At 42.0% G+C, this 27860-nt stretch overlaps 2 protein-coding genes across 4 annotated transcripts in view; both read right to left on the bottom strand.

The window, feature by feature from the left end:
• LOC119909376 (NLR family CARD domain-containing protein 3-like) overlaps positions 1 to 27860 on the bottom strand; it is a 622129-nt gene that overhangs the window by 67658 nt on the left and 526611 nt on the right. The window contains exons 5-10 of one of the 3 annotated variants that reach the window (XM_038727580.1): positions 27180 to 27408; positions 25113 to 26916; positions 24843 to 25016; positions 24571 to 24744; positions 23324 to 23370; positions 22348 to 23129 (exon numbers count right to left, since the gene is read on the bottom strand). The exons of the other annotated variants lie outside the window; for them this stretch is intronic. Of the exons in view, the coding sequence (XP_038583508.1) occupies positions 22591 to 23129; positions 23324 to 23370; positions 24571 to 24744; positions 24843 to 25016; positions 25113 to 26916; positions 27180 to 27408 (2967 nt within the window). The 3' untranslated portion in view covers positions 22348 to 22590. Of the gene's footprint in view, positions 1 to 22347; positions 23130 to 23323; positions 23371 to 24570; positions 24745 to 24842; positions 25017 to 25112; positions 26917 to 27179; positions 27409 to 27860 lie in introns of those variants that run through there. 3 annotated transcript variants of the gene reach the window in all.
• Positions 11120 to 15640, bottom strand: LOC119909442 (DNA-binding protein inhibitor ID-3-like). The gene is made up of 2 exons (XM_038727703.1): positions 14703 to 15640; positions 11120 to 11613 (listed from the first exon to the last, which is right to left on the bottom strand). The coding sequence occupies exons 1-2, from the start codon at positions 15126 to 15128 to the stop codon at positions 11569 to 11571; spliced, it is 471 nt and encodes a 156-aa protein (XP_038583631.1). The 5' UTR covers positions 15129 to 15640; the 3' UTR covers positions 11120 to 11568.

Here is a 27860-nt window from a genome sequence, read left to right as displayed (position 1 = left end):
AATTCAATGGGGAAACTTTTAGACTGATCGCTCTTCATGGACACACAGCTGGGTTCATGAAAGTCTGGTCTCTGCCGATGGATCCTGGTATGAACAATGAAATGAATCAAGTGTGTCCTTAAGTGTTAATCCTTAAGATTGTCTGATGTGTTAAGTGACACCTTTGACCTGTTGTCACATCAAGTGTGTTTGGAGAAACCTTCAGTAAGAAAAGCTCCAACCAAACCTCACCATGGCTAACTATTTGATTTGATTTATTTTCACAACAAAAACATTAAAACAGTGTTATATATTTCACAAAAAGATGTGATGGACAATTGCCGAAAAAACACTCAAGGGGCTTAATAACTGGCAATCTCCATAGAAACAAATCTATTTAACAATTTAAAAACATTTATATATTATTATATAAAAAAAATTCTTTGTATAAAACAATTTAAAATTGCATTCAGAGCACAAACACATATGGCAATTTCAGACAACGTAGGAGCAACAATTTTACTCTCTGTTTAAACTGTTCTTTATAAACCTCAATGAGTGATGTGGGAAGACTATTCCATATTTTCCTCTATATATCATATTATCTCATATTATCCTCTGTATAATACACTAAACCGTGTTTGAGTCGTACAACTACGAGTCGGATACAGGTGAAATTCAAATTGAAATTCAAATTCATTATTAAAATTAAAAATATTACAAAAATGCTGGGGAAGTAACTTTTTTATAGAGCTATAAACGAATAAAGCTATTTGAAGTTGATTCACTTGGTAAACACTAAGAAAACTTGCCTGAGCAAACAGTGATTAGGAGGGGTGTCTACGATTTACACAAAATATTATTCTTAAAGCTCGCTTCTGAAGTTGGAAAATAGATTCCAGTTTAGTTGGGTGGGGGCTAGCCCAAGCAACATCACAGTAATTAATATATGGGTACAACATTGAATAATACAACATAATTGCAACTTTTTTGTTAATCAGGCCGGGTTTTTCCTAGTATACCAACCACTTTGGTTATTTTTGTACTAATGGCACTAATGTGAGGTTTCCAGGATAAAGAATCATCTAGTATAACACCGAGGAAACGAGCAGATCTAACATTGTTAATGGAAATATTATCAATTTGAATTTTCATTGAAGATTTAAATGTATCCGACTTAATACCGAAAAATATATAACTTGTTTTTTTATGTTGAGTGACAATTTGTTGGACTTGAACCAAGTAGATAACTTGTGAAGTTCTTCATCAACTACCTTTATTAAAATTTCAGGGTTTTTATGGGAGTAAAACACACTTATATCTTATGTCGTTAATAAGATTTTAGAAAGTTTATCTGAAACATTGGGGAGGTCGTTAACATATAATAAAAATAGGGGACCAAAGATGGAACCCTGTGGTAAGCTGCACTGAAGGGGAAGGGGAGGGGATTCTGTCCCATTATAGTTGACAGTTTCATACTGTCTGAAAGATAACTGGTGAACCAGAGTGACCAGAGTAACAAAATTAAATGGTTAACGGTATCAAATGCTTTTGAAAGATCCAGTTCCCCTTCGAGGGAACTCGAACTGCGTCGGTGACGACACTATGGGAACACCTCTGGACGTGGCAGGGCTGAAATCATGAATGAAACTACTCCAATCCTATTGCCGTTGATAGAACTGTAGCGTGTGATGGCGTAACTGGAGGCGTATATAAGCACGCAGGGACACCAGACACATTAGCTTTTTTCTATTCAGCAGGCACTCTGGCATGTTTGAGACTACTCAGAAGAAAGCTACCACTAGACGAAATTACCTGGAAGGAGAAGCAGAAGAGATGGCTGCTGAGCAGTTCAGGCAGTGGATAGACGTGCGTAGCATCATGGAGGATGACTTCCGGGAGCCAGGCCGACGTCATCAGACCGCGCCCAGCTATGAGAGGCGGGGCAGGAACCGCGGGCCGGCAGTAACCTCTATGAGCTTTTCTGCAGCCCGAGCGCCACAACCGCGTTCTTTCCTGATTTGCACAATGAGTTGTGTAAATCAGCACGCGTCGGGTCCATTTTGTCCTCGGTGACCAGAGTGAAGCTAGGCCGCACCATCACTGTGAAACACTTTCAGAGGGTGTTGGGTCTCATGGCGGCAGCGTCCAGCGTAATCCCGTCTGACCTGCTGTAGATGAGAGCCCTGCAGTGGTGGCTAAAATCCAAGGGATTCTCCCCGAGGGGAAATTCGTTCCGTCTGATACGGGTTACGAGCAGGTGCCTTCGTTCCCTGTCAGTATGGAGGAAGCCTTGGTTCTTGTCCCAGGGTCCCGTGTTGGGAGCGTCATGTTGCCGGACAATTATTTCGACAGACGCCTCACTCGCGGGGTGGGGCGCCGTCATGGACGGCCGCTTTGCGAGAGGCTCCTGGCAGGAGCATCATTTCTCTTGGCACATAAATTGCCTGGAAATGTTGCCGGTTTTCGGAGCTCTGAGGAGTTTTCTGCCCGCTCTCCGCGGTCGCCACGTCCTTGTCAGGACCGACAACACGGCGGTGGTGGCCTGTTTGAATCATCAGGGGGGTCTGCGCTCGCGCCCATTATGCAAACTGGCACATCAGATCCTCCTGTGGTCCGAGCAGGGACTGCTGACCCTCAAAGCGACATACGTCCCTGGGAACCAGAATCAGGGAGCAGACATGCTGTCGAGACAGGGGCTGAGGCCTGGGGAATGGAGACTCCGCCCCCAGGTGGTGGAGTTATTATGCGAAAGGTTCGGCCCCATAGGTGTGGACTTGTTTGCGTCTCGAGGGACTACGCACTGTCCCCTGTGGTTCTCCCTCTCGCCCCCAGCCCCGCTAGGGCTGGATGCCATGGTGCAGACGTGGCCGAGGCTGCGCCTGTATGCTTTTCCCCCAGTCGCTCTGCTCCCGGGGGTTCTGGAGCGGGTCCGTCAGGATGGTGTCAGTCTACTGTTGGTAGCCCCGTTTTGGCTGGCTCGAGTGTGGTTCTTGGACATAATATCGCTCCTCGAGGGCCCGCCATGGCAGGTCCCCCTGAGGAGGGACCTGCTGTCTCAGGCGGAGGACCAGGTCTTTCACCCTTGCCCCGCCCTGTGGAAACTGTGGGTCTGGCCCCTGAGGGGGCCCAGTTCCTGGAGGCGGGCCTGATGGCGGGGACAGTCGAGATGCTGCTCAGCTCCAGAGCCCCGTCCACGAGAAGGACGTACGGCCTGAAGTGGAATGTGTTTGCCACCTTGTGTAGAGAACGGGCGGTGGACCCAGTTACCTGCCCGGTGACTATGGTACTGGAGTTCCTCCAGGACCGTTTCTCTGCTGGCTTTTCCCCATCCACACTCAAGGTGTATGTGGCTGCCGTGGTGGCGTTCCACACCCCTCTGAGGGATGGGCCTCTGAGGAGGCTTCCACTGGTCATGCGCTTCCTCCGTGGAGCCCGGAGGATGAGAGCCGTGACTCGTTCCAGGGTTCCCACTTGGGACCTGGCGGTGGTTCTCGAAGCGCTGGCCGAGGCCCCCTTCAAACCCCTGGAGTCGGCTGAGGCCAAGCACCTGACCCTTAAGATGGCCTTTCTCCTCGCTATCACCTCTCTGAGGAGGGTGGGGGATCTCCGGGCATTGAGGAGAAACCGAAGGTTTGCCCCGGGGAGGGTCAGAGCCATCCTGCACCCCTGTCTGGGCTATGTCCGTAAGATTCCATCCAGGTTGGCAGGGTCTACGGTGCTGCAGGCGTTTCATCCCCCACCTCATGTGACGGCGGAGGACGGGAGACTTCATCTGCTCTGCCCGGTCAGAGCACTGAGTATTTACACTCTGAGGTCCTGCCGGTGGAGGAAAGCAGACCAGTTGCTGGTGTGTTTCGGGTCCCCCAAGGCTGGGCTCCCCGCTTCTAAACACACGATCAGCAACTGGATTGTTCAGACTATTTCCCTGGCCTATCAGGTGCGCGGGTTACCTTCACTTATGGCTGTAAGGGCGCACTCTACTCGAGGTATGGCGGCCTCTAGGGCCCTCCTCGTATGGCCCTCCTCGTAGGGGCAGCTGGCTGGGCCACTCCTCACACTTTCATCCGGTTTTACAGTCTGGACCTTCCTTCTGCACCCGGCACCCGTGCGCTCTCCTCCTAGTCGTGCCTACAGGTTTCTGCACGCTGGGGGGGCAGACGGAGGCTTCGGCGTGGAATAGTGGGTATTCTCATTCCCATAGTGTTGTCACTGATGCAGTTCGAGTTCCCTCGAAGGGGAACGTCTCGGGTCACGTATGTAACCCTTGTTCCCCGAGAAGGGGAACGAGACACTGCGTTGGTCGGCCACACCTCACCCCGCCTGGAGTGCCTTGCTTCATAGCAAAGAGCTAATGTGTCCGGTGTGCCGGCATGCTTATATACGCCTCCAGTTACGCCATCACACGCTACCGTTCTAGCAACGGCAATAGGATTGGAGTCGATTGATTTCAGCCCTGCCATGCCCAGAGGCGTTCCCATAGTGTTGTCACCAACGCAGTGTCTCGTTCCCCTTCTCGGGGAACAAGGGTTACATATGTAACCCGAGACGATCTTTTGCTTTGTATATTTCAGCCAAAAAATGGACAAGTGCCATGTAAGTAGAGTGTTGTTTCCTAAAACCATACTGGTGTGCATATGATATGAATATTATTTTTGTCCAGATGTTGAATTAATCTTGTGTAAACAAGTTTTTCAAGAACTTTGGACAGGGCTGGTAACACAGAAATTGGTCTGTAATTGTTAAAAACAGCAGGGGCATCTTCTTTATAAAATGGTGTAATTTTTGCTATTTTCAACTCTACAGGCACAACTCCTTGGTCTAGGGAAAGATTCAAAATATAAAGTAATGGTTTAATGATATCAGGGTAAATTGCTTTTAATATTTTACTGTCAATCATATCATGTCCTGGTGAACAGTCTATTAAATTGATAATTATATGTCTGATCTCATTCTCGGTAACAGATTAAATCCTCAGACGGAGAATTCATGTATTCAAGTGGTCCAAAATGACTAGATGGAATCTTAGGAGCTAATGTTGGACCTACTTCAGAAAAAAAAGGCATTAAATCTTTTGGCAATTTGTTGCCGATCTGAGACAATAGAATCGTCAATCTCATTTGGTAACTGCTTTTTAGAATGTTTTTTGTTAATACAGTTGATGGTTCTGCACAAGAAAAATAAATTGTTTTTATGTTCGACTAATTTCACATTGTAATAGTGGATTTTTGCTCCTCTTATGACATGATTTAGTCTGTTTCTGTATTTTTTAAATTGCAACAGATTAAATGGGGTAGGACAAAGAAGGTATTTTTTGTTTTTCAGTGACTTTATGATCGCTGCAGTTATCCACGGTTTGGTTTGTTTCAAAGGCACGGAAAACATGAGTTGTAAACCTGAGTAACATTTTTTATAAACAATGAAAAGGCCTTCTGAGTATCTACTGTTTGATAGATTTCACTCCATGATAATTGACTTACAGCGTGTCTGAAAATTATCAAATTTCTTTCACTGAAAGTTCGTCTATATTTAATGTTTTGTAAGGGGGGGCAATTTTCACTCTTGTTAACAGTGATTAAAAATATGGTACAGTGATCAGCCACATCAATGCACAGGACACCAGGTTTCATTGTCTTGTTATACACATTAGTAAAAAATATTATCTATATGAGTTGCTGAAGTATTAGTCACTCTGGTGGGGACTGGAATCATAGGATTAATGCTATAGGATACATAGTGTCAGTAAATTCCTTGATTAACTATTATTTTCAATATGTAATCTAAGTCACCCATTATGTAACAGTTTTTCCTTTCATTAGAAATGATATCTAGAGCATTTGAGATGTCAGTAATAAATGCAGAGGTCCTAATTAGGTGGTCCATAGATACATAAAATTATTGCTAAATTAGTTTCTACTGCTACTACTTCTGAAGAAGAATCAAAAAGCTTTTGAATGTCACATCTTTCTTTATAATGTAGACTGGAATTGATAAACAGAGAAACCCCTCCACCCACCCTTCCCTCTCTACATCTGAAAATATGTTTGTAATCTTCTAGGTGAAAATTCCCGGCTGTATTGTCGGTCAGCCATGTTTCAGTAAGCCCTATCACATTAAAGGTATAATTTAGATTTTCAAGATAAGTGGATAAACCCTCAAAGTTTTTGGACAAACTATGAACATTAACATGAAGGAAAGAAAGATAATTTCTAGTACTAAGAGAATTTATCAAAGTTTTAAAAGTACTTTCACAATAGTATTCAGAGGAGCCAAAATAATTCTGTTGTAGTTGGAGAATACTGTTTTGGTCTGGATCAGGAGAAATCATCATGCATATACAATGAGAGGAATTATTTAACCTTCACTGGTATGTGCTATCTGATGTTGTTGACGGGGTTTAACTATGAGTCGATCATAGCTAATAACAGCAAAGTTTCACCTCTCTTTGGCTTCCTTCCTGAACTTTGAAATGAACAACCTGGAACAACTGAAGTTAAACATTAATAGGCAGCATAAAACCTTATCAGTTGGATCATAAAGGTTGGATACAGTTTGTTTCATCATCTTTCTGAACCTTAACCAAGAGCTGAGAGTGCCAGAAGAGGACCATCAACCTGCTTTAGTTGCTGAAAGTGAATATTGTCTGAAAGCAAATGAAATATGATGTCATTGAATGTTTTGCGCATATGTACTGTAAGAACATTTTGAGACTTTGCACACACGTTAAAAATATTATATTGGCCATTAAGTTGCTCTCAAAACATAAGCTTTTTAAATTAGTAATATATAGGACTGGGCACGTTAACATGTTATTATCGCGTTAACGCTTTAAATAACGCAGACAATTATTTTTATCGCACTTTAACACCGTTTTTTAAATTATTATTTTGAAAGTCCGTTGCTCACTGGCTCTGAATACACATAGGCCTACAGTCAAAACATGGGTCACAGGAGGGGGGGGGGGGGATGTTGATCAGCCTGCAAATTACCCAGCGGAGGGAGGCTTCGGCAGGTTCTCTCAGGTGAACAGAAAGGGAGACGACAGGTGCTCTATGGATAGTAACCATGGCAACGGCTTCTGTGCGCTACACAGCTGTGGCCTTTTTAACTTAAATTGAAATTATAGGCTACAAAACTTTAACTTTGGTGTGTGTGGGTGTTTTGTTCGTTCCACACAACACATCACTTACTATGTAAGGGTGGTGATGGAGCAGTGGATAAGACACATGCCTTTGGTGTGAGATACCCGGGTTCGAATCCACTGTGACCCCTGAGCAAGACACTTAACCCCTAGTTGCTCCAGAGGTGTGTGCAATTGTAAGTCGCTTTGGATAAAAGCATCAGCTAATTGAATAAATGTAAATGTACCACCATCTGTACTGTTCTCAGATCAGTTGAACACACAAACATGATGGAAACTGTTCATTACCTTCTGATGGTGGAAATAATCTGCCTGAAGCCGATGAGTGAAGGTGAAATTAATCGGCAGCTTCAACCAGGAAACCAAGCAGAGAAAGAACAAACATGGAGCTCACAGCAGGAGCTTTTCAGAGATCTATTGATTCACATCCAGTCTCAACTCTCTGGATTCATCTTCAAACTGAAGAGTTCTTTAAGGAAATGCGATCACAGAGCAGCTCTGAACTTTGGAAGGAACAACAGGTCAAACATTAACAGACAGTATAAAACCTTGTTGGATCATAAAGGTCTGATGACAGTTTGATCCTTGCTGCCTTTTATTTCCCAACAAGGAAATATAAAGTGGCAAGGTTCCATTTATTACTGCAGTCTGTTGAATGTTGTTGTTGCTTTCTTCATTATTATTATTCATTATTATAACATCTGGGTCGTATACACACAGACAATGTGCTGGCTGCCTGTGTGTAAAGACAGTGTATGTTTAAGGAGGGAGTGTATAAGGACAGTGCTATACAATTTCTCATAGAGGAGAGTTGGATTGGAACATATCCAGGTTGATGTCACTCGTGCTGCAGTGTAGCCTCTGATAGTACAGTCCAATGCCTGACCTCTCACCACCACAGCTTCCTGTACCATCCTTTGTTTGCATTCCAGTATAAGGGAGAACCTCATGTAAAGATGAAGGCCGGTACAGAACACCATGCAGTGGTATGCACACAGCGGAGATGACAACCAAAGTCCCAGGGAAGGCAGAATGGACAACATGAGGTTGTTAAATGCTTAAACAAAAGGAGAGCATTTTACTTTCTCTGGCATTACACCAGCTCTTCATCATGAGACACCTTAAGACCTGCTGGACTCTGCTTCATCCAAACAGAAAACAGACAAGGATGGACAGACGATGGTTGGACTGCTAGGTCCCGCACCTTGTGGGTGAGAAATATTTCAGGCAGACTGAGGATGTTACTCTTTTATGTCTTGTTGGAATCTGATCCTCACCCTAAGTCCTTCTATCCTGCAATCCAAGACCTGGGTGTTTGCAAGTAGAAATTTTGGGCAGGGGTGGATGGTGATCTTGGGCCTGTTTCTAACACCTTTCCTCAATGTTTCTTTTCTCGCTGAGACGCGCTCCCATGGTTATTGTAGCTGCCATGGTGAGCGTGTCACAGGATCTCTGCCGATTTCATCGGATTAGAACACAAAAAAACGCAGTCAAATCCATAAACACATTAAAAATCAATTATCGGGAAAAATTTTAAAGTATCATGTGTTTAGTTTGGCATATGCTGAAAACATAACATCTCTTTATGCAATGTGTTGAGTGGCAGGGGTTGTTTCTTTGTGCTTTTTGGCTATTTAGTTTATTTTTTAAGTATACTGAATATAAAGAGATCAGCAGGTTTGAGACAAGTTTATAAAGATGTCTTATAAACTCTTGTCTTTGTTCACAATCTGAGACAACAAGACTGTGTGGTCTATATGAAGAATCTCTAGGAAACTGTAATGTATACATTAAAAATATATTCAAGAACTGTTTCCCTTAATCCTGTCATGGGTTTCCTGTGACCTTCCTCATTAAAGATGAGACTTTTGCACTGAAGAATAACTTTCCAGTTTCAGAAAAACATAAATTAATACAAATGAAAACAGCTCAGATCTACTAACTCACCTCTTCTGGAGCTTTTAAACAAATAACGCAAACACAGAAACTTTAAACAGCTAGGTTTCCGTGACAACTGAGCGAGACTGTGTGATACGGTCAAAAGCTGCAGAACAAGTGATTGGACCTTGTGCTGAGAATGTAAACACAGCTTCCTTCTGGTGCTGAGAAGATCTTTAATGTCACTCCTGCAGAATAAAACTTCAGATGAATAAAAGGTCATCATCACATTTAATGTTTATATACAGTTTATTGAATGTATAAAAGTGCAGTTTACATCAGCAACAATATTCCTAAACTGCTGAACAGAAACTATTAATAGGAAACAGACTTTCTCCAGTCACAATAAAGGTCCTCTTTCAGAATAAGACTCCTGACCTCCTGTGGCATGTTTTTAATTCATTAATTGACAGAGGAGGTCACATATGATTCAGATCCGCAGAACAATTACTGTATGTAAAAAACAAAATCCAGAACCGGACTTCCTGCAGGATCTTCAAAAAATATTTTTTTTGTCATAACTAACAAAAACCTAATCATACTGCAGATTCTCATGACGTTTACTTTAAAGAGCCAATGCTATCAGTGTCTTCTCTTCCTGTTGAGTTTGAACATTTCCGATCTTTAAAATGTGACTAGAATAAATATTGAGTGACTCAGACATCACGTTGGAAAACAGCAATTTTTATTAGCAGTTTCTAATAATTTATGTTACCAATACCTGACCTGGAAGTCTCTTCTGAGCATGCTCTATGGGCCCATAAAGATCATGTGGTGGTGATGGCGCAGTGGATAAGATGCCTGCCTTTGGTGTGAGAGACCCGGGTTCAATCCCCCACTATGACACGTCCATCATTGTGTCCCTGACACTTAACCCCTCGTTGCTCCAGAGGCGTGTGACCTCTGACATGTACAGCAGTTGTAAGTCGCTTTGGATAAAAGCGTCAGCTAAATGAATAAAAGTAAAACATGAAGAAGGCCGTGGAGACTTTTTTACTCTCCCAGTAAGCAAATTTCATAGGATTGAACGGACGCCATTTTTTGGACGCAGTATCCAGATCTCATTAGGTGCGTTTGACTTCATGCAGCGCTGCTCAGCACTGACTTAACGTGATGCATGCTGGACTTAAAATAAGGCATGGAGGTTAGAAATTGTGTCTGACCTTCGCCGACGCTGCAAAACGTCACCATGACACATGACATTGAAACCTCGCGGGAGCAAAGTGGCAGCAGGTGCAGAGTCCGGCGGCCGCAGTTGCTTTTCCCCGGCTGCACCAAGTTGGAACCACACTATTGCCCGACTGATCTCACGGCGTTTGCAATGATCGGTCATTGATCTCACCTCACAGTAAGCTGATGCAGGTAGAATGTGTCTGACTTGATGGTGCCGTTTTTATACCCCGCCCCTGCAGTCACCTGCAGCTCACTATCAAGTCAGCGAAAGTCAGCCGCCTTCATCTTGACACGTCCAGGCTCTGCCTGAAGAAGAGTCGTCGTTCCTTCAACACTGCAGGGGTGTCACTGAGTAGTTTGACTGTATATAGTATACTACTCACTGCAGTATTTAAATCAACAAATGTCAAAAATCGAGGATCTAAATGTTAATCGATAAGATAATGTTGATGAAAAGCAAAAGACAGAACTCAGTGCAGCTCAGACGGTCCGTCGTGCACAGAGGCATCATTTACACTGGGCTTTTTGAAAGCATTTGTTAAACTCGTTCTGAAACAAACAAATTAAAATGCTATAAGGGTTTTTTGCACAATAAGAAAACCTGCAGTTTAAATATAGAAGAAACAGAAATGCCTTGTCCAAAACAAGTAACTTATATCTTGTCTTGTTCTCGTGACCCCAATATTGTGCATAGTCACGTTTTGTGGGCTAAATGTTTTGTCACACCCCTAATCTGAGCCCTTAAGTTTTCACCGCTGCTGAATGAATGAGCTCTGTAACACTCAACACATGGCGAGCTTCCTCTCCTCATTCATCAAAAGACATCGATGCAAGGGAGTCACTGTGTTGAAAAGTGTTGGAGACAGAAGGAAAAACTCGTTACAAATTAAAGCAGGTCATGAAAAATGTTCATATTGGTTCATCAAAAGGGCAAAGCAGACGCCTACAGAGCTGACAGTGTCGACCACACAGTCATCCATCACATCCACACCTGAAACATTTCAGTGAAACAAAGTGTATAGAAAGCACCAGAGTATGTCAGTCAGCCCAGCTGTAACAGGCCTCTGCCCTGGTGCAGATACTTGGCAACATTTTCAACAAATGATGGTTTTAAAAAAACTGATGGGGAAAAAAAAAAATCAGCTACTTCAGAAAGTGGTGTTAACATGTTCCCAGGATCCCCAGTGTCACTGACACCTATTCATCTACCTGACAGGTGGGCAACAAACAGAGCGAGCGAGAAAGTTATCAGCCTGACAGTAAACGTACAGAGTAGGTCACAGTGAGTCCGTTAATAAAAGTCTGTTGTTTCCCTGCTGGAAAGTGAAGGCGGTTACTCACCCTGTCAATGCACCCTCGTCTGTTTTGGGGAACTCGCTGGACTGCAGAGACACAAAGAAGAGAGAGAGGTCAAAAGGTCAGATCCTCCTGTGATGATGCGGTTATATATAAACAGAAAATATTCCCTCCCCCAGCCGCTCCCTCCCTGGGTGAATGAGGAGCGTAGACCTGGTCTGGATGGAGACTGATCTTTACTTCACATGTTACAGTGTCTCTGAAGACAACGGGACATCGACCAGAAACCAAACGGACGCAGGCTGTTTTTTCTGAACATTTTAGACACAAAAAGCAGAAGCGCTGCTGACGGACTCTCAGATTACTGAGGTGGACTTCAGCTCCCTGCTACACGTCTTTAAGAACACGATATCTGGACCTGGACCTGAGATGATGTGTGATCCAATTTGAAACAGACTAATTGAGTTCTCGAACGCGACTCCAGGATTGATTTCTTTGTTTCTGTGCAATACGTGTCTTAAATGAGCAGGCTTATAAACCTGATCCGTCTCTCAGAACTGAGTCCACTGCTTCACTGTAGCGGAGCAGCAGCTCACACTGGAAGAGTTTAAAGGGTTAATTATCAAAGAAAGCGTCCAACATGACAGAACGAGGCTGCATCTGATCATTTAATGTTAGTCTTTATTTTGGCATCTAACAGGACACAACTGTCCCACAGCCTGGCGTCTCCTGGTCTCCACCTGCTGTTCGTTCTTATTATGATCATCTTGACAGTGACAGTTTATTGTGAAAACCAGCCCACAGGAAGAGGCGGAGCTCCTGCAGCTGTAGGACATGTGGTGAAGCTGCTGGCAGATTGGGGAACTGCAAGTTCTTAAGTGATAATTTGAATCATTGGATTTAATTTGTCTGTTTATGAAGTTCAATCTGAATGATAATCCAGTCTCTCAAACAAACCTCAATAAACCTTTTTATTTTATTTCTCTTCTGTTGCAGGTTGAACTCAGTAAAGTGACAATAAATATGAACACATGTCCACATGTGCAGAACACGGGCCCCAGTCTGTCCCTCTGACAGGACGAGTAACTTTCTCAAGAAACGATGGGCTGAAAGGAGTTCGTGTGCAGAGGATCAGGATGATCCAGGTTTAAGTTAAAGCTGCTGTGAAGAACCAGAAAGTCTTGATAGCGTTTCAGTTTATTCACAATACCACTTCAAACATTACAAAAATACAATAAAGGGTACAGAATTGGGGATAATGAATGGGTCTCCCAAAGAAGCTAAAGAAAGCTTATAGATGGGGGCTCATCAATAATCAGCAACCTCATAATCTGGAAAACGAAAGCTGAGAAAACGTTCACACACGGAGTAATGTATAGTATATATAGTTTAACAAGTACACAATTATTCACTAGTGATCAGTTAGTTGATCGCTCAGTTACCTTAAATCAATCAGTTAATCTCATATCGAAGGAGTAAATCCTCCGTGACAGGGACTTGGAGTTAAACAGACAGTTCCTGTGATTACAGTGAAATTTATTAACCAACTAAAAGGTGGATATAAATGCAGTTAAATATACATCAAAGGAATAAACAATGGCTAAACAAACATGAGGCAAACAATGAGTGTATTTTGGAGTTAAATGTAAATTGTGTTCTCTTGTGGGGAGAATTTGATTCATAGGGAGAAAGAACTAATGAACGCAGATTAGATGATACTAACTTGGTTAAAGTTGTTTAGGAGTTTAGGCTGGAATGATGAAGGATTAAAGATAGTGGATTAACAGACTATTGGACATCAACTCAACCACGATCAACAAAGAGCTCGGCTGTTTTTTTTGTCTGGCCCCTGGGGGCGTGGCCCCTGGGGGCTGGCTTTGTTCCCCTGAGGGCTTGTTTACGGTTTCCTGAGTCTTTTAACTTAATATGTCTATTCTAAAATCTATTTGCGCATATTATAATCAAATATCTTCCCACAATCAAACCTTTAATGTGAAACGTTTATACCGTTCTTGGTTTTAAGCATTTGATAAGGAAACTATTAAGTTATTGTCAGTAGTTAAACCTTAGAAGGTTAGCATTTCATAGGAATCACATCAGATGAGGGGAACTTAAAGCTTCCTGGATAAAATTGGCTGTTACACATTCTTACTTGGAGAAAATAAGCAAGTTACACGAACATGGCGTCAGATTACGAACGGATAAATACAGATTGACAATTACTACATCAGAAACTGCATTTCAGAACGATGGCAGGTAATACTTATTTTGTCCTCTTGGGGGAACTCTGGTTCCATGAGGAGACTGAAGATACCAAATGATTATTTCTTTAAACAATCATTTGCTCAGGAGCTGGGAAATTTATTATTTAACACAGGATAACATTTCGGTTATATATCATTTCTAAATATAAGAAGTCAGAAGGAGCTGGAAATAAAGCATTAGTTGAAAACATCACTTAAAAGAACGTCAGGGATCGTTGCTGAAGAAGTTAATTTCTGGTTAGTGTTGGCATGTGTCCTTTTAACAGTCAGGCACCGAGTCCTATCTCGGCTGCCCAAAAAGCACTTAGGGAAAGCAAACCTTTCACCCCCTCCTTTGGGGTCTCTTCAGCTGTCTGTTGAGGGTTGATATCCCCCCCCCCCCCTTTCTCTCAGGGAGAGACAAAGAATTTGGGATCTCCAAATTTTTGATATAAAATGAACAAATCCACACTGGCTGACCACAACAAGGACGTAAAGCATAAAGAAGCTTTATGGGACCTCTGTGTGGAGCCGCTCTGCTGTGGTCTGTTTGTCTAAAGCTTTAAACACAGAAACTAATGTTAGTAATGATGATAAATTAATGCCATTCTGATTTGTGTGCGCATGTCTGCCTGTGTGCGCACGTGAGCCACACCTGCACAAGTCAGTTCCCCACCTGGACCACCCAAGCCAAACTTGTCTGGATATGAACTGGTCTGAAGGGATCTGGATTCAGAAGCAGCCTTATTCACAAATATAAGAAAGATTTCACAGATCAGCCTTAATTCAGTTTCTTTGATAAACTTCTCAGCTGTTTGGGGTCCAGTTATCTAATCGATACATTATCAATTTATCTTCTAACCAACATGAACACAACTCATAAACACAGAGCTGATCATCAATACCTGATCAATAACCTGTTTGTCTCCTACCTGGCAGGTGTGGCTGCTGGTCCCGGAGCTCTCTCCGCTCTGTGGCCGCTGCTGGATCCGGTCCCGGTGGAGCGGCTCTCCGCGGTCCCCCGCCGGGCTGGAGGCGTCCAGCTCGGTCTGCAGGTCCAGGATGTAGTCAATGACGTGCTGCAGGATCTCCACCCGGCTGGTGGCCCGTCCGGGCGGCAGACCGGGAACCAGCTGCCGCAGCAGCCGGTAACACAGATTCATGTCCTGCAGCAGGAGCTCCGGAACACGCGGCTCGTCCTCCTCCGCCGCCGCCGGGCTCTTGTTCCGGTAGGAGCCCCGCAGAGAGCAGCGCAGGCTCCGGGGGCTCCGGCGGCTCCGGCTCAGGGCGCCGCCGCTGCTCCTCCTCCTCCTCCTCCTCCTCCTGCCCGCAGACGGCACCGGGCTGCCGGGTCTCATGTCTCCTGGCGGTCGCTGCAGCTTCACATGAGAACAAACAGCATCACTGAGACACGGAGAGAGGAGCCTCACTGAGCTGCGGGAGGAGCGCCGGGCTGCTTATAGAGCCGCTGCAGGCTGAGCTGCACGCTCATTGGCTCTCAGCGGAGTCAGTCAACTTCTCAAGCCAGCTGATTGGTCCCTGAGCGAGCAGCGAGTCCAGCAGCTCACCTGTCACCTGCCTGCTGTTCAGGAGCAAAGAAGTCCTGCAGGCAGAAATGTTCTTTAACAGTACAGAAATTATTAAAATACATAAAATACTCATTGTGTAACATAATATATTTACTGTTTGTAATTATTTATGAGCTCATTTTAATTACTTTATTCGCTGCAGCGTAGTTTAATCTGTAATAATATATCTTAATGTATTAGTTTATTACATTTTGTGTTTTTAAAGTAACTGAAGTTATCAGATAAATGTAGAGAAGTAAAAAGTCCCTGACTGTAGGACTCACCTTCAACCTGGTTTACATCATCAGAAATATCTCAGGTTTGTTAAATATAAAATATATAAAACACATCTGTGGTTGGAATATTTATTATTAAATATATAATCTGTTAAAACTCACCCAGCTGCTGTACTTTAAGGCTGACATGTTGCTGCATCATCTCGTCTTCAGTTCAGTGTTGTTATATATTCAGCTGTTATTTAATAACAACCAACATTACTAAAGACCTCTAAATGTAAAAGTGAAGCATCTAATGATGCTGCAGAGAGAAGATTTAAGGAGACGAGTGTTGACTCAGCCTTCAACTGTTATTTCATTAACTCAAATAACAATAGTCTAAAGATTCCACATGTGTTGAATGTGATCCTGCTCTGATGTCCAAACACAGTAACATCTCACTGTGAAACAGCTGGAGGAATTGTAGCTTTAAATTCTAACTTGTTGCTTCTTTGGGAAAAAAAGCACAATTATATCCCATCATATCTTTTAAATTTCAATTCAAATGACATAAGTACCTGTTTTAAAGAGCTCTCAGCTGTTCTCCATGTAAATCATCAGCTCGTCTGAAGAGCTGATTTAATTGCTGATTTTGGTATAAATGAGGATTAAAGAGAAAGTGGAGCCAGCATCAGTTTGGAAGATCAGACCTCCTGACCCGGATCTGTCTAAACAACAACAACAACAGCAGCTGGCCAACAGATCCTCCACAGAGTGTTTCTGACGAGCTGAGATGAATCAGCCTCTCACCATCCAATCAGACTTCTACGCTCCATCCTGTGACAATATGCTCAAAATAACAAACTTTATATTTTATTTTCAAATTAAAGTAACTCAGTGCTTTATGTCAGAACATCAATATTTAAACCTTATAGATAACAACGTGACACTCAGAAAATCAGCCAACAGAAAGAAAATCAGACAAAATGTGATAAAACATGTGAACAGAGCGACTGAAACACCAGCAGCAACTGTTTGGCCTCATTAATACAGTTTAGATAAATAAACCTTTACATTCAGGGAGCAGCAGTGAAATGACCTCCTGCATCTTCTCTGTGAACCTATGAGCAGTAAACTGTCCTGTTCCAGACCAGATCAACCACGTCCAGAACCCTGCTTCTGGTTTAGGCACTGTGTTGTTGTTATCAGAGGGAAGCCGGTCCACATCCTGTCTGCAGGACTCGTCTCACCACTGAGAACAGAACTCTGTCCACGCACTGCTGCAGGACTGGACCATCACAGACATGAGAGGGTTTTTAAGTTTCTCACTGAACCAGCTTTTATTCCTCTGCTGCCGTTTGTCTTCTTTATCTGACAGCAGAAATGGAAAAACAGACTAAATATTAAAGAAGAAGGTTTCCCTTCTGGCTGAGGAGACGCAGCAGGTGAAAGCAGACATGATGAAGAGGTGAAGCTGCCTTCAGACCGTGATGTGTTTCTTATCAGAAAGACGGTGTCACCAGATACAGGAGGAGGATTTCACAAGGTACTCATTTGTCTTGATTAGTTGTCTTGAAACATGTTCTGTAGGATGCTGGAGAAATTGTATATCTCATCTGACCTGATCCTCCAGGAGAAGCATGAAAACGCTGCTGAGGACACAGACGTCTGGACCACCTTGTTTAAATATGGATCTGCAGCAGAAAATAGTTGGAGATATTATCTTTCATATTATATTGTTAGATGGTATTATGAGTAGTAATTGCTTAAGTACAAATACTAAATGTGAGGGTTGATATTTTTAATCTAAAGCTTGTGCTTTCATTCATCAACTGACCAAAGAATCTTAATTCAAAGTCTACTTAATAGCTTTTTCCTGAGCTTTCAGTCATGCTATTTCCAAGCGCAAGAATGAAAACTCAGATTCAATTTTAAACAAACATGGATGAATAAGAAGTGGGAAACTGTGCAAACTCCTTCTACTGCTGAAGACAGTGACTTGGTTGAAAGTTGCACAAAAACACATCAAGCTTCAGTTCATTTAACCTTCAGTTAATGTTATTTTTTATCTTAAAGCTTGTGTTTGTGGAATTATAAAAAGAAAACGATTCTACCACTATGTAGAGCTCACAGAGCCCCAGGGGTGCAGTAAAAACACAAATCATTTAATGTCATTTAAAAAGGCTATTATTATTATTTACTAATCACTTTTATGTAATGTTTCACTTCTGAGATTTGAATTTTAACTTGAGACAATCTGATGTTCCTGCATGTTTCTAAGAGCTGATTTAATAAAAGTCCTGCTCTCTTTGTTGGTTTTCAGCTCGTGCTGCAGAAAGCTGCCTCTGCATCTGCTTCACTCTCGTTATCTGGATTCTGGAGGTCTCGGAGGGAGCTGAACCCCGACAGTGTTCGGTGTTCGGCTTTGCTTCAGCAGTTTCTCTGCAGGAAGAAGAAGCAGGAACAGTAAAGAGAAAAACTTTAAACTACTTTATAAAGGTGAAAACATCAACATTTTGTTTTGAGCCCTTAATGAGACAGTGTGAGCATGTGACTGAATATGATTGTGTATATTTAACAGAACAGCAGAGTCAGTAAGCTCAGCAGCAGATGTTCGTCGCTTTGTTTCCTCACATTTTGTTTCTTTGTTTCATCACAGTCGGTTTCCTTTGCAACCAATTAACATAAGCAGAAAACAAACACCTGTGGAGGAATGTGGTTAACCTGCCTGCTGACGCCGTCCTGCATTTGTATATATTCCCACCTGACCTTATCTCCTCTGACCTGAGCCTCAGACAGCTGCAGCACAACTCAGCGTCCAAGGGGGAACTTCTTATAATGTCATCTCTCAAACATCTCTTTCATTACAAACACAATCAGGAACAGAGCGGCCTGCTGCAAAGGTCCAGACCTGGAGCAGATACAGACCTTCAGTTGAGCTTGTTTTACAAACCACTCAGAGTTAATGCTGGACTGTGTGTCTCCGCTCTCTGATCCACACTTTTAACACATTTAGATTACACAAAAGTCATAGTTTAAAATCAGAATGATCTCATAGCAAACAAAACACTAACAGGACTCAGGACTGTGTTTTCTACATCCTGCATCAGGTTTAAAGATTGATCTCCTTCCTTACAGACGATCCCACTCAGAGTTTAGTCCACCTAAACAGCCTGAGGCCGTGTGGCTGAGCATAGTTTAAGCAAGCAGGAATGTGTGCAGACAGAAAGCTGCAGCTAAATCAGTTTAATGTGTCAGTAATAAGCAGGTGAGCTGAGCGAGAGTCTAGACACCTTAATGTGGTGCGTTCAGGTTCGACTGTGTAATTACAGCTTTGTTTATATTGATCTGAGCCATTAAAGTCACCTCTGTGAAACAGCAGATCAGAGCTTAGAGCTTAGCTTAGCATAAAGACTGGGAACAGCTAGCCTGGCTCTCACACCTGCACATGGTCTGATTCAGCTGGACAAAAACAGGAATGTGAATGAAATGTATGATGACTGATATCAAAATACTTCCACAACAGAGTCCAGTAAGTAGGTAATGTAAGTCTTAAAGACACAGTGTGCAGGAGTTAGTGACATCTAAAAGTGATTTTAAATATCTCTCACCTCACCCTCCCAACCGACCGCGCAGGAGGACCTATGGTGTAAAACTCATGAAAAATGAGAAAGGTCGGTGTTTGGTTTGTCTGCTCTGGGCTCCTGTAGAAACCTGGTGATGTAGCATGGCGGGCTCTGTGGAAGTGGACCCGCTCCCTCTTCTAAGTCAGGGGACTCCAAACATTTTTGATTGTGGGCAGAAAAATATTTAATTTTTGTAATTCACTTGGGGCTTTCATTATTCGGACGTGGGCGTGGTTTCATCTAGTTTGTTGGAAAAACGATAGACGCAACCAGGCTGCCCTTACCTGACCCTGCAGCCTGTGAGCAGCTGGTCTCCTGCAGGTCTCATTCAGTCGGGCCTGGATAGAGTTCCTGGACCTAAACATGAGTATTTCAGATGTTTGGAGAACAAAAGCTTTAAAACAAAGTCAGTGGGCACAAAAGATCTGAAAATTAATGTTAATGTTTAATAAAGTGTTCAGCTTCACTACAGACCTGATTTACCATCTGTCCTCTCTTAACTTTAGTGGCATGAATGTGTAACAACAATATTGCCAAAGCATCATACAAACTACATAAGAACAATCAACCACATACATTTCATTAAACAAGTAATTAATGTGTATGTGTGTTTGTGTTAAAAAAATTTAAAAATATAAAAAATTAAAATAAATAAACAGTAAACGTGTGTGTGTGTGTATATTAATAGACAAAAAATAAAATAATTAATTGATTAAAAAATAATAATAATTTTTAAAAAAGGAAAGAAGTCAGTATCAAATGTAAAAACAAAAGAAAATTACTAAAATATCAAGCAATCAAATAATAATTTGAAAATCTGTACAATTATTTATGAGTCTGAGGTTCCACTGGTTGTCCTCACTTCATGAGAAGACATATTTTGCAGCAATTATTTGACATTTGGGCATTTATCCCAGTATATAGGGGAGTTTCTGTGTGTCTGATATGAATTCAAATTCAGGGTATATTTAGGAAATGTTTGCAAAGTTTGTCTTTTATATTTGGGGCATGAGATTAGAAAGTACAGCTCTGTCTCTACCTGGCCCCTGTCACACTGGGAGCAGAGTCTCTCCTCTTGTGGTAGCCAGCTCTGTCTGTGGCGACCCTTTTCTATGGCCAGGCTGTGTTCACTCAGTCTGTATGTTGTCAACATTTGTCTTGGTTTAGGACATGTTATTGTGCTCAGGTAATTTGCCAGTGGGATTTCTCTTTTTTGGGTCAGATAACATTGGAATTTACTTTGTGTTTTGATAATTTCTTTCCAGTATTCAATATATTTTTCTTTCTGTGTGGGAGAAGAATGCTGTTTGTTTGTTTCCAATCTTCATGGCACATTCACTTTTTGTATACATGTTCTTAATCAAATCATATGTTTTTCCTCCAATGCCAATTTCAAGTAGCCTATAGAAAAGGCCATCGTGCCAGATGGAATCAAAGGCTTTTTGGAAGTCAACAAAACAGGCATATACCTTTCTTTTCTTAATGTTTAATTTTTGATCAATTAAAGTCTGGAGGGTAAATATATGGTCCGTTGTGTGGCAATTTGGCAAAAAAAAAATTAACACACTTAATGTGTGCATTTATAGCAATTGTAAGTCGCTTGAGATAAAAGCATCAGCTACATGAATAACTGTAACTTAACACTGCTCTTGTACTTGAGGCTGATGTGCTGCTTCAGTCTCTCTCACGCTGAACTCTTTTAATCCTTCACAAACCTGCTGGATTTTCTGTTTGTTTCTGATCTTTTTATTGACTTTGAAGAACATTTAGATTTGATCTGCATTTTTCTTCCTCCCTCATTTTTGTCTCATTTCTGCATCTGTAAGATCCCTTTCTGTAAAATGAAATGAAACAATAAGTGCAAAGAAAAGCAGGTGTGATGATGCACGAGAAAAGCTTAAACTGAAGGTGGCCTTATGCAGAAGCGGAAACTCGTCTGCGAAGATGTAAAAATACTACGTTACAACTACAAGTTCTGCATTCAAACTGTGATAAGAGAAAAAATTACTTTGAGTTTTAACAGTGAAAGTACTCATCATGCAAACAACACCTGTAAGTTAAATAGACTGTATATAGTATTATATACTGTAAATTATAATATATTATAAACTGATTAGGGCTGGGCACGTTAATGCGTTATTATTGCATCAATTAATTAACGCCGACAATTATTTTATCACATGTTAACGCAGTTTTTTAAAAATTCTCATTTTGAAAGTTCGTTGCTCACTGGCTCTGAATACACATACAGTCAAACCATGGGTCACAGGGGAGGGGGTGTTGATCAGTCTGCAAATCACCCACCCAAACAGAGTGGAGGGTGAGTGAGTGAACACATGCACATAAGAACCCCATCCCAATGCTTGAATGTAGACATTGTCCCAACCCTACTGAACATAGTATTTCTGTTGCTCCCTGATAAAAGATACCTGCTAATACCTGTTCAGAAAGACAGAAAGAAAATTGGACTCTGATGGTAACTTGTTTTAACAAGCTAGATAAAAGGTAATGCCCTGGCAGTGGCAAATAGCTTTGGTTTAATATTTGATTTGATTAAATTAATGTTTACGTTATAGGTATAGATTTAGGTAATATTTTCTTGCTTCTGTGTAAAGGGAATACTGCTGGTAAAAAGCACATTATTTGTTTAAAGTGTTTGCAAACCACATGTTATTGCACTTTTGTGTACAGTGGGGAGAACAAGTATTTGATACACTGCTGATTTGCAGGTTTTTCATACTTACATATTGAATGCAAATTAATTATTAAAAAATCATATAATGTGATTTTCTGGATTTTAGTTTTAGATTCCGTCTCTCACAGTTGAAGTGTACCTATGATTAAAATTACAGACCCCTACATGCTTTGTAAGTAGGAAAACCTGCAAAATCAGCAGTGTATCAAATACTTGTTCTCCCCACTGTATATAGTAGTACATTTAAATTACAAGTGCGCAATACACTACTTTAGAATCCATTATTCAATTTTGCGCGAAACAATGCGATTAATCCCAAGAAAATCATGTGATTATTTTGTGATTAAAAATTATAATTGTTAACACTAATATATACATATATATATATATAATACTATGTTTGTGAGGATTAAACTCAGCAGGAAAAGAAGAGTACTTGAGCAACACAATATATCAAGACTGTTGAGTTTTTGTCTTCAAACTTTTATTGAAGTGAATCAGCAGCTACTAGATGCTGCTCCAAGAAAACTTTATTAAAGTAAAAATCAAAGTCAGCACAGTTTATACACAAGTTCAGCCCTGAGGAGATCATTTCACCATTTCTAAGAAAACACATTTCTGACATTAAAGACACAATCAGTGAACCAGATGTTAACCAAAGTGAAGCCTCGTCCACCACCAACATTTAAACCACAGGACTGGAAGTTGTCTCCCTCCTACACAGAACACAGAGACACTGAGGAGTCAGGCCAGAATCCAAACCCAGGATAAAGAGGTTCAGTGAATGTGGTGTTGAAGGTGTGGAGGTGGATCAGTGTGTCAGAGGAGACTCTGTAAAAGGACAGAGTGCCAGCAGGACAGTCCACATACACTGCTACTCTGTTAGAGGAGGAGGAGGAGGAGGAGGAGGAGAGAGGGAGGACTGTTTCTCTGTTATTGTGACAGACAGAGTAACGACAATCAGAGCAGCTAAGACTCCAGGACTGATCATTCATTCCAAACCCACATTCATCACAGTCTCCTCTCCTTCTGATTCCTCTGTAACTCACTGATATATAAACTTCTCCTCTCCACTCGACCTCCCAGTAACAGCGACCAGTCAGATCATTTCTACACAGCAGCTGCCAGCAGTCAAATCTCTCTGGATGATCAGGATATGGCTGCTCCTCTGTCACCACCATCACCTTCCTGTTGTTGTCAGACAGTTTGAGGTTTCTGTGTGCTGTGTTTGTGTCCAGTGTGAGTTCACAGAAATCTGATGGAGAGAACGAGACACAACACAGCAGCAGTTTATCATCAGACACATCTGAAGGTTTATAAAGTTTAATGATGATGTATTTAGTCAGTAATGTTTGAATGAATAAATACCACAACTATCAACTTTGTATTGAAAGAGAAACTGACTGTGTGCTGTTTTGTCATCATGAGTCAGATTGAATCCACACTTACACTTCCTCACATCAGGTTTTAACCATTGCTCTCCACCATGGTCCACCCTGGAGGAGGAAACACAGTCAGTGATATTCACAGTGAATATGAATCCTAACTGTCAGTGTGACAGAGAAACAGGCTGAAACGCATCTGTGTCAACTGTCTGCAGGATTCTGTCACTGTCTGAGAGAAAAAGACCTGAAGAAGAAGAAGATGAAGACAACTACATACATGTTGTTCCGCTAAATAAATAGTTTGACCGGCATTCATGAACAACTAAACTGTTTCCAGACTGTTCTCAGATCAGTCTGACCACCAGATTCAACTTGTATTGTGTAATTTATATGTCATTTATATGTTTATATGAAACAAAATGTCTGTATTGAGGACAGAGAGTCCATATGATGTACAAATTGTAAAGCTTTTTGAGACAAGCTTGTGACTTTGCACTTGATAAATAAAACTGAATTCGGAATTTCATATCAGTGAAGGACTGATACAAATTAGGGATGAACAATATAACAATAAATTTGGACTTGGAATTTTTTTATTAAGATGTTTATTTTGTAAAATGTTACTAAATTTTGCTTTCATATTTGTTGACAAAGAGTTTATCATGATTTTAAGTTTTGAATGTTCTACCTCAGATTTGTGAAGAGATCCACTGTTTGAGATCAAGTGTTGACCATAAAGAAGTGCTTAAACCACAATTAACCATTAGGTTCCTTCAAGTTTCAGTCAGAAGCAAAAATCATCAACAAATAATTTGATGCTGATTTGATACTTATTGTGATGATTATCAATAACGAAAGATATGAGACTTTTTATCTTGATAACATTTTTGTCCATATGGTCCAGCCCTAGAACAATCAGCAAATCATTTACAATGTAATTGTATGTATCTAAACTATGCAAAGTAAAAAAAATTACACAGCTAAATTCATCTCAACAAATTTTGTAGTTGCAATTTCAGTCTGGATCAAAGTGTTGAACAGACCACCAAACACTTCTATACATAGAGCCATGCTGCTAGCAGGGCTCACATGAGAATGATTTTACATCAAAGTTTCTGATGTTTCTAATGAATGGGTGTTTTCAATCTATAAGACTGCTGGAGATCCATGTGTTTCCTAACTCAGGCCTACTCACTGCTCGGAACAGAATTACAAAAAATAAGAAGATGATGATGGACTCCAGCGGACTGACATTAAATTAGAGAAAATAGAGACACCTGCAGAGTGTGAGCTCTTGTATTCTGTCCAAACCTGAGAGTATCCAGTTTCCGGTGTGGATCTTCCAGTCCAGCAGACAGCAGCTTCACTCCTGACTTTCCTGGATAATTGTAGCTCAGATCCAGCACTCTCAGATGGGAAGGGTTCAAGCTCAGAGCTGAGGCCAGAGAGGCACAGCCTTCCTCTGTGATCAGACAGCCTGACAGGCTGGAATCAGCAAACCATCATGAACTCTGTCAGTAGGAAACTAATGAATGAACCTAAAACCAGATGAGGAGGTTTAAAAGAAACAGCTTAATACTGACCTGAGAGTTTCCAGGGTACAGTGTGGACTCTCAAGTCCAGCAGACAGTAGCTTGACTCCTGAATCCTGCAGGTTGTTGTTACTCAGGTCCAGCTCTTTCAGACTAGAGGACTGGGAGCTGAGAACTGAGGACAGAGCTTCACAGCTTCTCTCTGAGAGGTTACAGCCACTCAACCTGAAAAGGGATTAGCAATGGACACAAACTAAATGATTTATTTGTCAAATATAAAGTTAAGCATTTTTGAATTTGCACATTCATAGATGCACCTACAGAACTTTGTTGGAGGCTTTGACCACTGGCAGCAGCCTCAGAAGAGCCTCCTCTGAAGCAGAGTATTTCCTCAGGTCAAACACATCCAGATCTTTTTCTGAGGACAGTAAGATGAAGACCAGAGCTGACCACTGAGCAGGAGAGAGTTTATCTGTGGAGAGACTTCCTGAACTCAGGGACTGTTGGATCTGCTCCACTAGAGAACGATCATTCAGTTCATGCAGACAGTGGAACAGATTGATGCTTCTCTCTGGAGACAGATCCTCACTGATCTTCTTCTTGATGTACTCAACTGTTTTCTGGTTGGCCTGTGAGCTACTTCCTGTCTGTGTCAGCAGACCTCGTAGGAGAGTCTGATTGGTCTGCAGCGAAAGACCCAGGAGGAAGCGGAGGAACAAGTCCAGGTGTCCGTTTGGACTCTGTAAGGCCTTGTCCACAGCACTCTGGTAGACATGTTTTAATTTAGGTTTCTCTCTAAAGACTTTAGACCGCCGGGAGGTTGTTTGGTCATCTGCCAGCAGATTGACACCAGAGTTGATGAATGTCAGATGGACATGAAGAGCAGCCAGAAACTCCTGAACACTCAGATGGACGAAGCAGAACACCGTGTCCTGGTACAGCCCTCTCTCCTCTTTAAAGATCTGTGTGAACACTCCTGAGTACACTGAGGCTGCTCTGATATCGATGCCACACTCTGTCAGGTCTGATTCATAGAAGATCAGGTTTCCTTTCTGCAGCTGCTCAAAAGCCACTTTTCCCAGAGACTCAATCATCTCCCTGCTCTTTTTATTCCAGTGTGAATCTGTCTCCGCTCCTCCATCATACTTGACGTTCTTCAGTTTGGACTGAACCACCAGGAAGTGGATGTACATCTCAGTCAGGGTCTTGGGCAGATCTCCTCCCTCTCTGGTCTCCAACACCTCCTCCAGAACTGTAGCAGTGATCCAGCAGAAGACTGGGATGTGGCACATGATGTGGAGGCTTTGTGATGTCTTGATGTGGGAGATGATTCTGCTGGCCTGCTCCTCATCTCTGAATCTCTTCCTGAAGTACTCCTCCTTCTGTGGGTCAGTGAACCCTCTGACCTCTGTCACCATGTCAACACACTCAGGAGGGATCTGATTGGCTGCTGCAGGTCGTGTGGTTATCCAGAGGCGAGCAAAGGGAAGCAGGTTCCCCCTGATGAGGTTTGTCAGCAGCACATCCACTGAGGTGGACTCTGTGACATCAGTCAGGACCTCATTGTTGTGGAAGTCCAGAGGAAGTCGACACTCATCCAGACCGTCAAAGATGAACACAACCTGGAACTCTTCAAACCTGCCGATTCCTGCTTCTTTGGTTTCAGGAAAGAAGTGATGAACAAGTTCCACCAAGCTGTACTTTTTCTCTTTCAGCACATTCAGCTCTCTGAAAGTGAATGGAAATATGAACTGTATGTCCTGGTTGGCTTTGTCTTCAGCCCAGTCCAGAGTGAACTTCTGTGTTAAGACTGTTTTCCCAATGCCAGCCACTCCCTTTGTCATCACTGTTCTGATTGGTTCATCTCTTCCAGGTGAGGCTTTAAAGATGTCTTCTTGTCTGATGGTGGTTTCTGGTCTGTCTGGTTTCCTGGATGCTGTTTCAATCTGTCTGACCTCATGTTCATCATTGACCTCTGCAGTCCCTCCCTCTGTGATGTAGAGCTCTGTGTAGATCTGGTTCAGAAGGGTTGGGTTTCCTGCTTTAGCAATCCCCTCAAACACACACTGGAACTTCTTCTTCAGGTTAGACTTGAGTTTACGTCGGCACACTGCAGCAGCAGTTCCTGAAGGAAGAAACAACAAATGTGATTAATAAGTGGATGCTGCAGTAAATCTGATACATGTAAACTTTTTTAAATTTATTTTCCTCAATGAAATCTTTTCATCTCATCATTTGTGAACAGTTTCTGAGTTTCAGCCCAGAAGAATTCATAGATCTGATCCAAATGTGTGCATCATATTAACAGCAGAGTTTGAAATGGAAACTTCTCCCATGTTGCCTCCATTTCCTCTTTCCATCATGTTAAATCTGTTCAAATCCTCTTACTGCTCTGCAGACGCTCAGCCAGCTCCTCCTGCTTCATTCTCCTCAGGAAGTGCAGTGTGATCTTCAGAAATGCCTCTCTGCTGCTCCTCCTCTGCTCCTCCTCCTCACCGTCCAACACCTCCTCATCCTCCCTCTGACTCTCTAAGCATTCTGGGTAATCTGGACTCAGAACTCTCTGGAACTTCTTCACCTCGTTCTTCACAAAATTGCCAATGTTTTCTTGGAGCAGCTGGAACAGAAGAAAATGTAAAGTTGAACTCGTAGAAATCAACATCAGATCATCTGTGACATTTAGTAAATTACAAAAATGTTGATCCTGAATGTATCAGTCAAATGTACCATTTAACAAGTTATTAAGTACTGTTTCCATATGGTGCTGGTTATTCTATGGTGCTAATCAGACCCTGTGCTGGTAGTATATCCTAACTGATGGCACACAGTGAATGAAAAACAGTACTTTTATATCCCTGTGTTGATGTAGCTATACATACAGTCTGTTATGTTGTTACTGCAAAAGGAAGAAGTAAACAGCATATCAACCATCTCTCAGCTCTTTATTTCATAGGCTACTCTTGAGGATTTGGCCTTCAGTGATGTTCTGCTGTGACAAGCACAGAACTAGCACCCAGACTGAGCGTATCCCTATTCGCTGCACAAGATTTTCACTGAAATATCTGATCA

Source organism: Micropterus salmoides, unplaced genomic scaffold (genome assembly GCF_014851395.1).
Source record: "Micropterus salmoides isolate LMB-PRFRI ecotype aquatic unplaced genomic scaffold, ASM1485139v1 Ms_hic_scaffold_18, whole genome shotgun sequence".
Taxonomy (NCBI): domain Eukaryota; kingdom Metazoa; phylum Chordata; class Actinopteri; order Centrarchiformes; family Centrarchidae; genus Micropterus; species Micropterus salmoides.
This window is presented reverse-complemented; position numbering and strand designations above follow the sequence as displayed.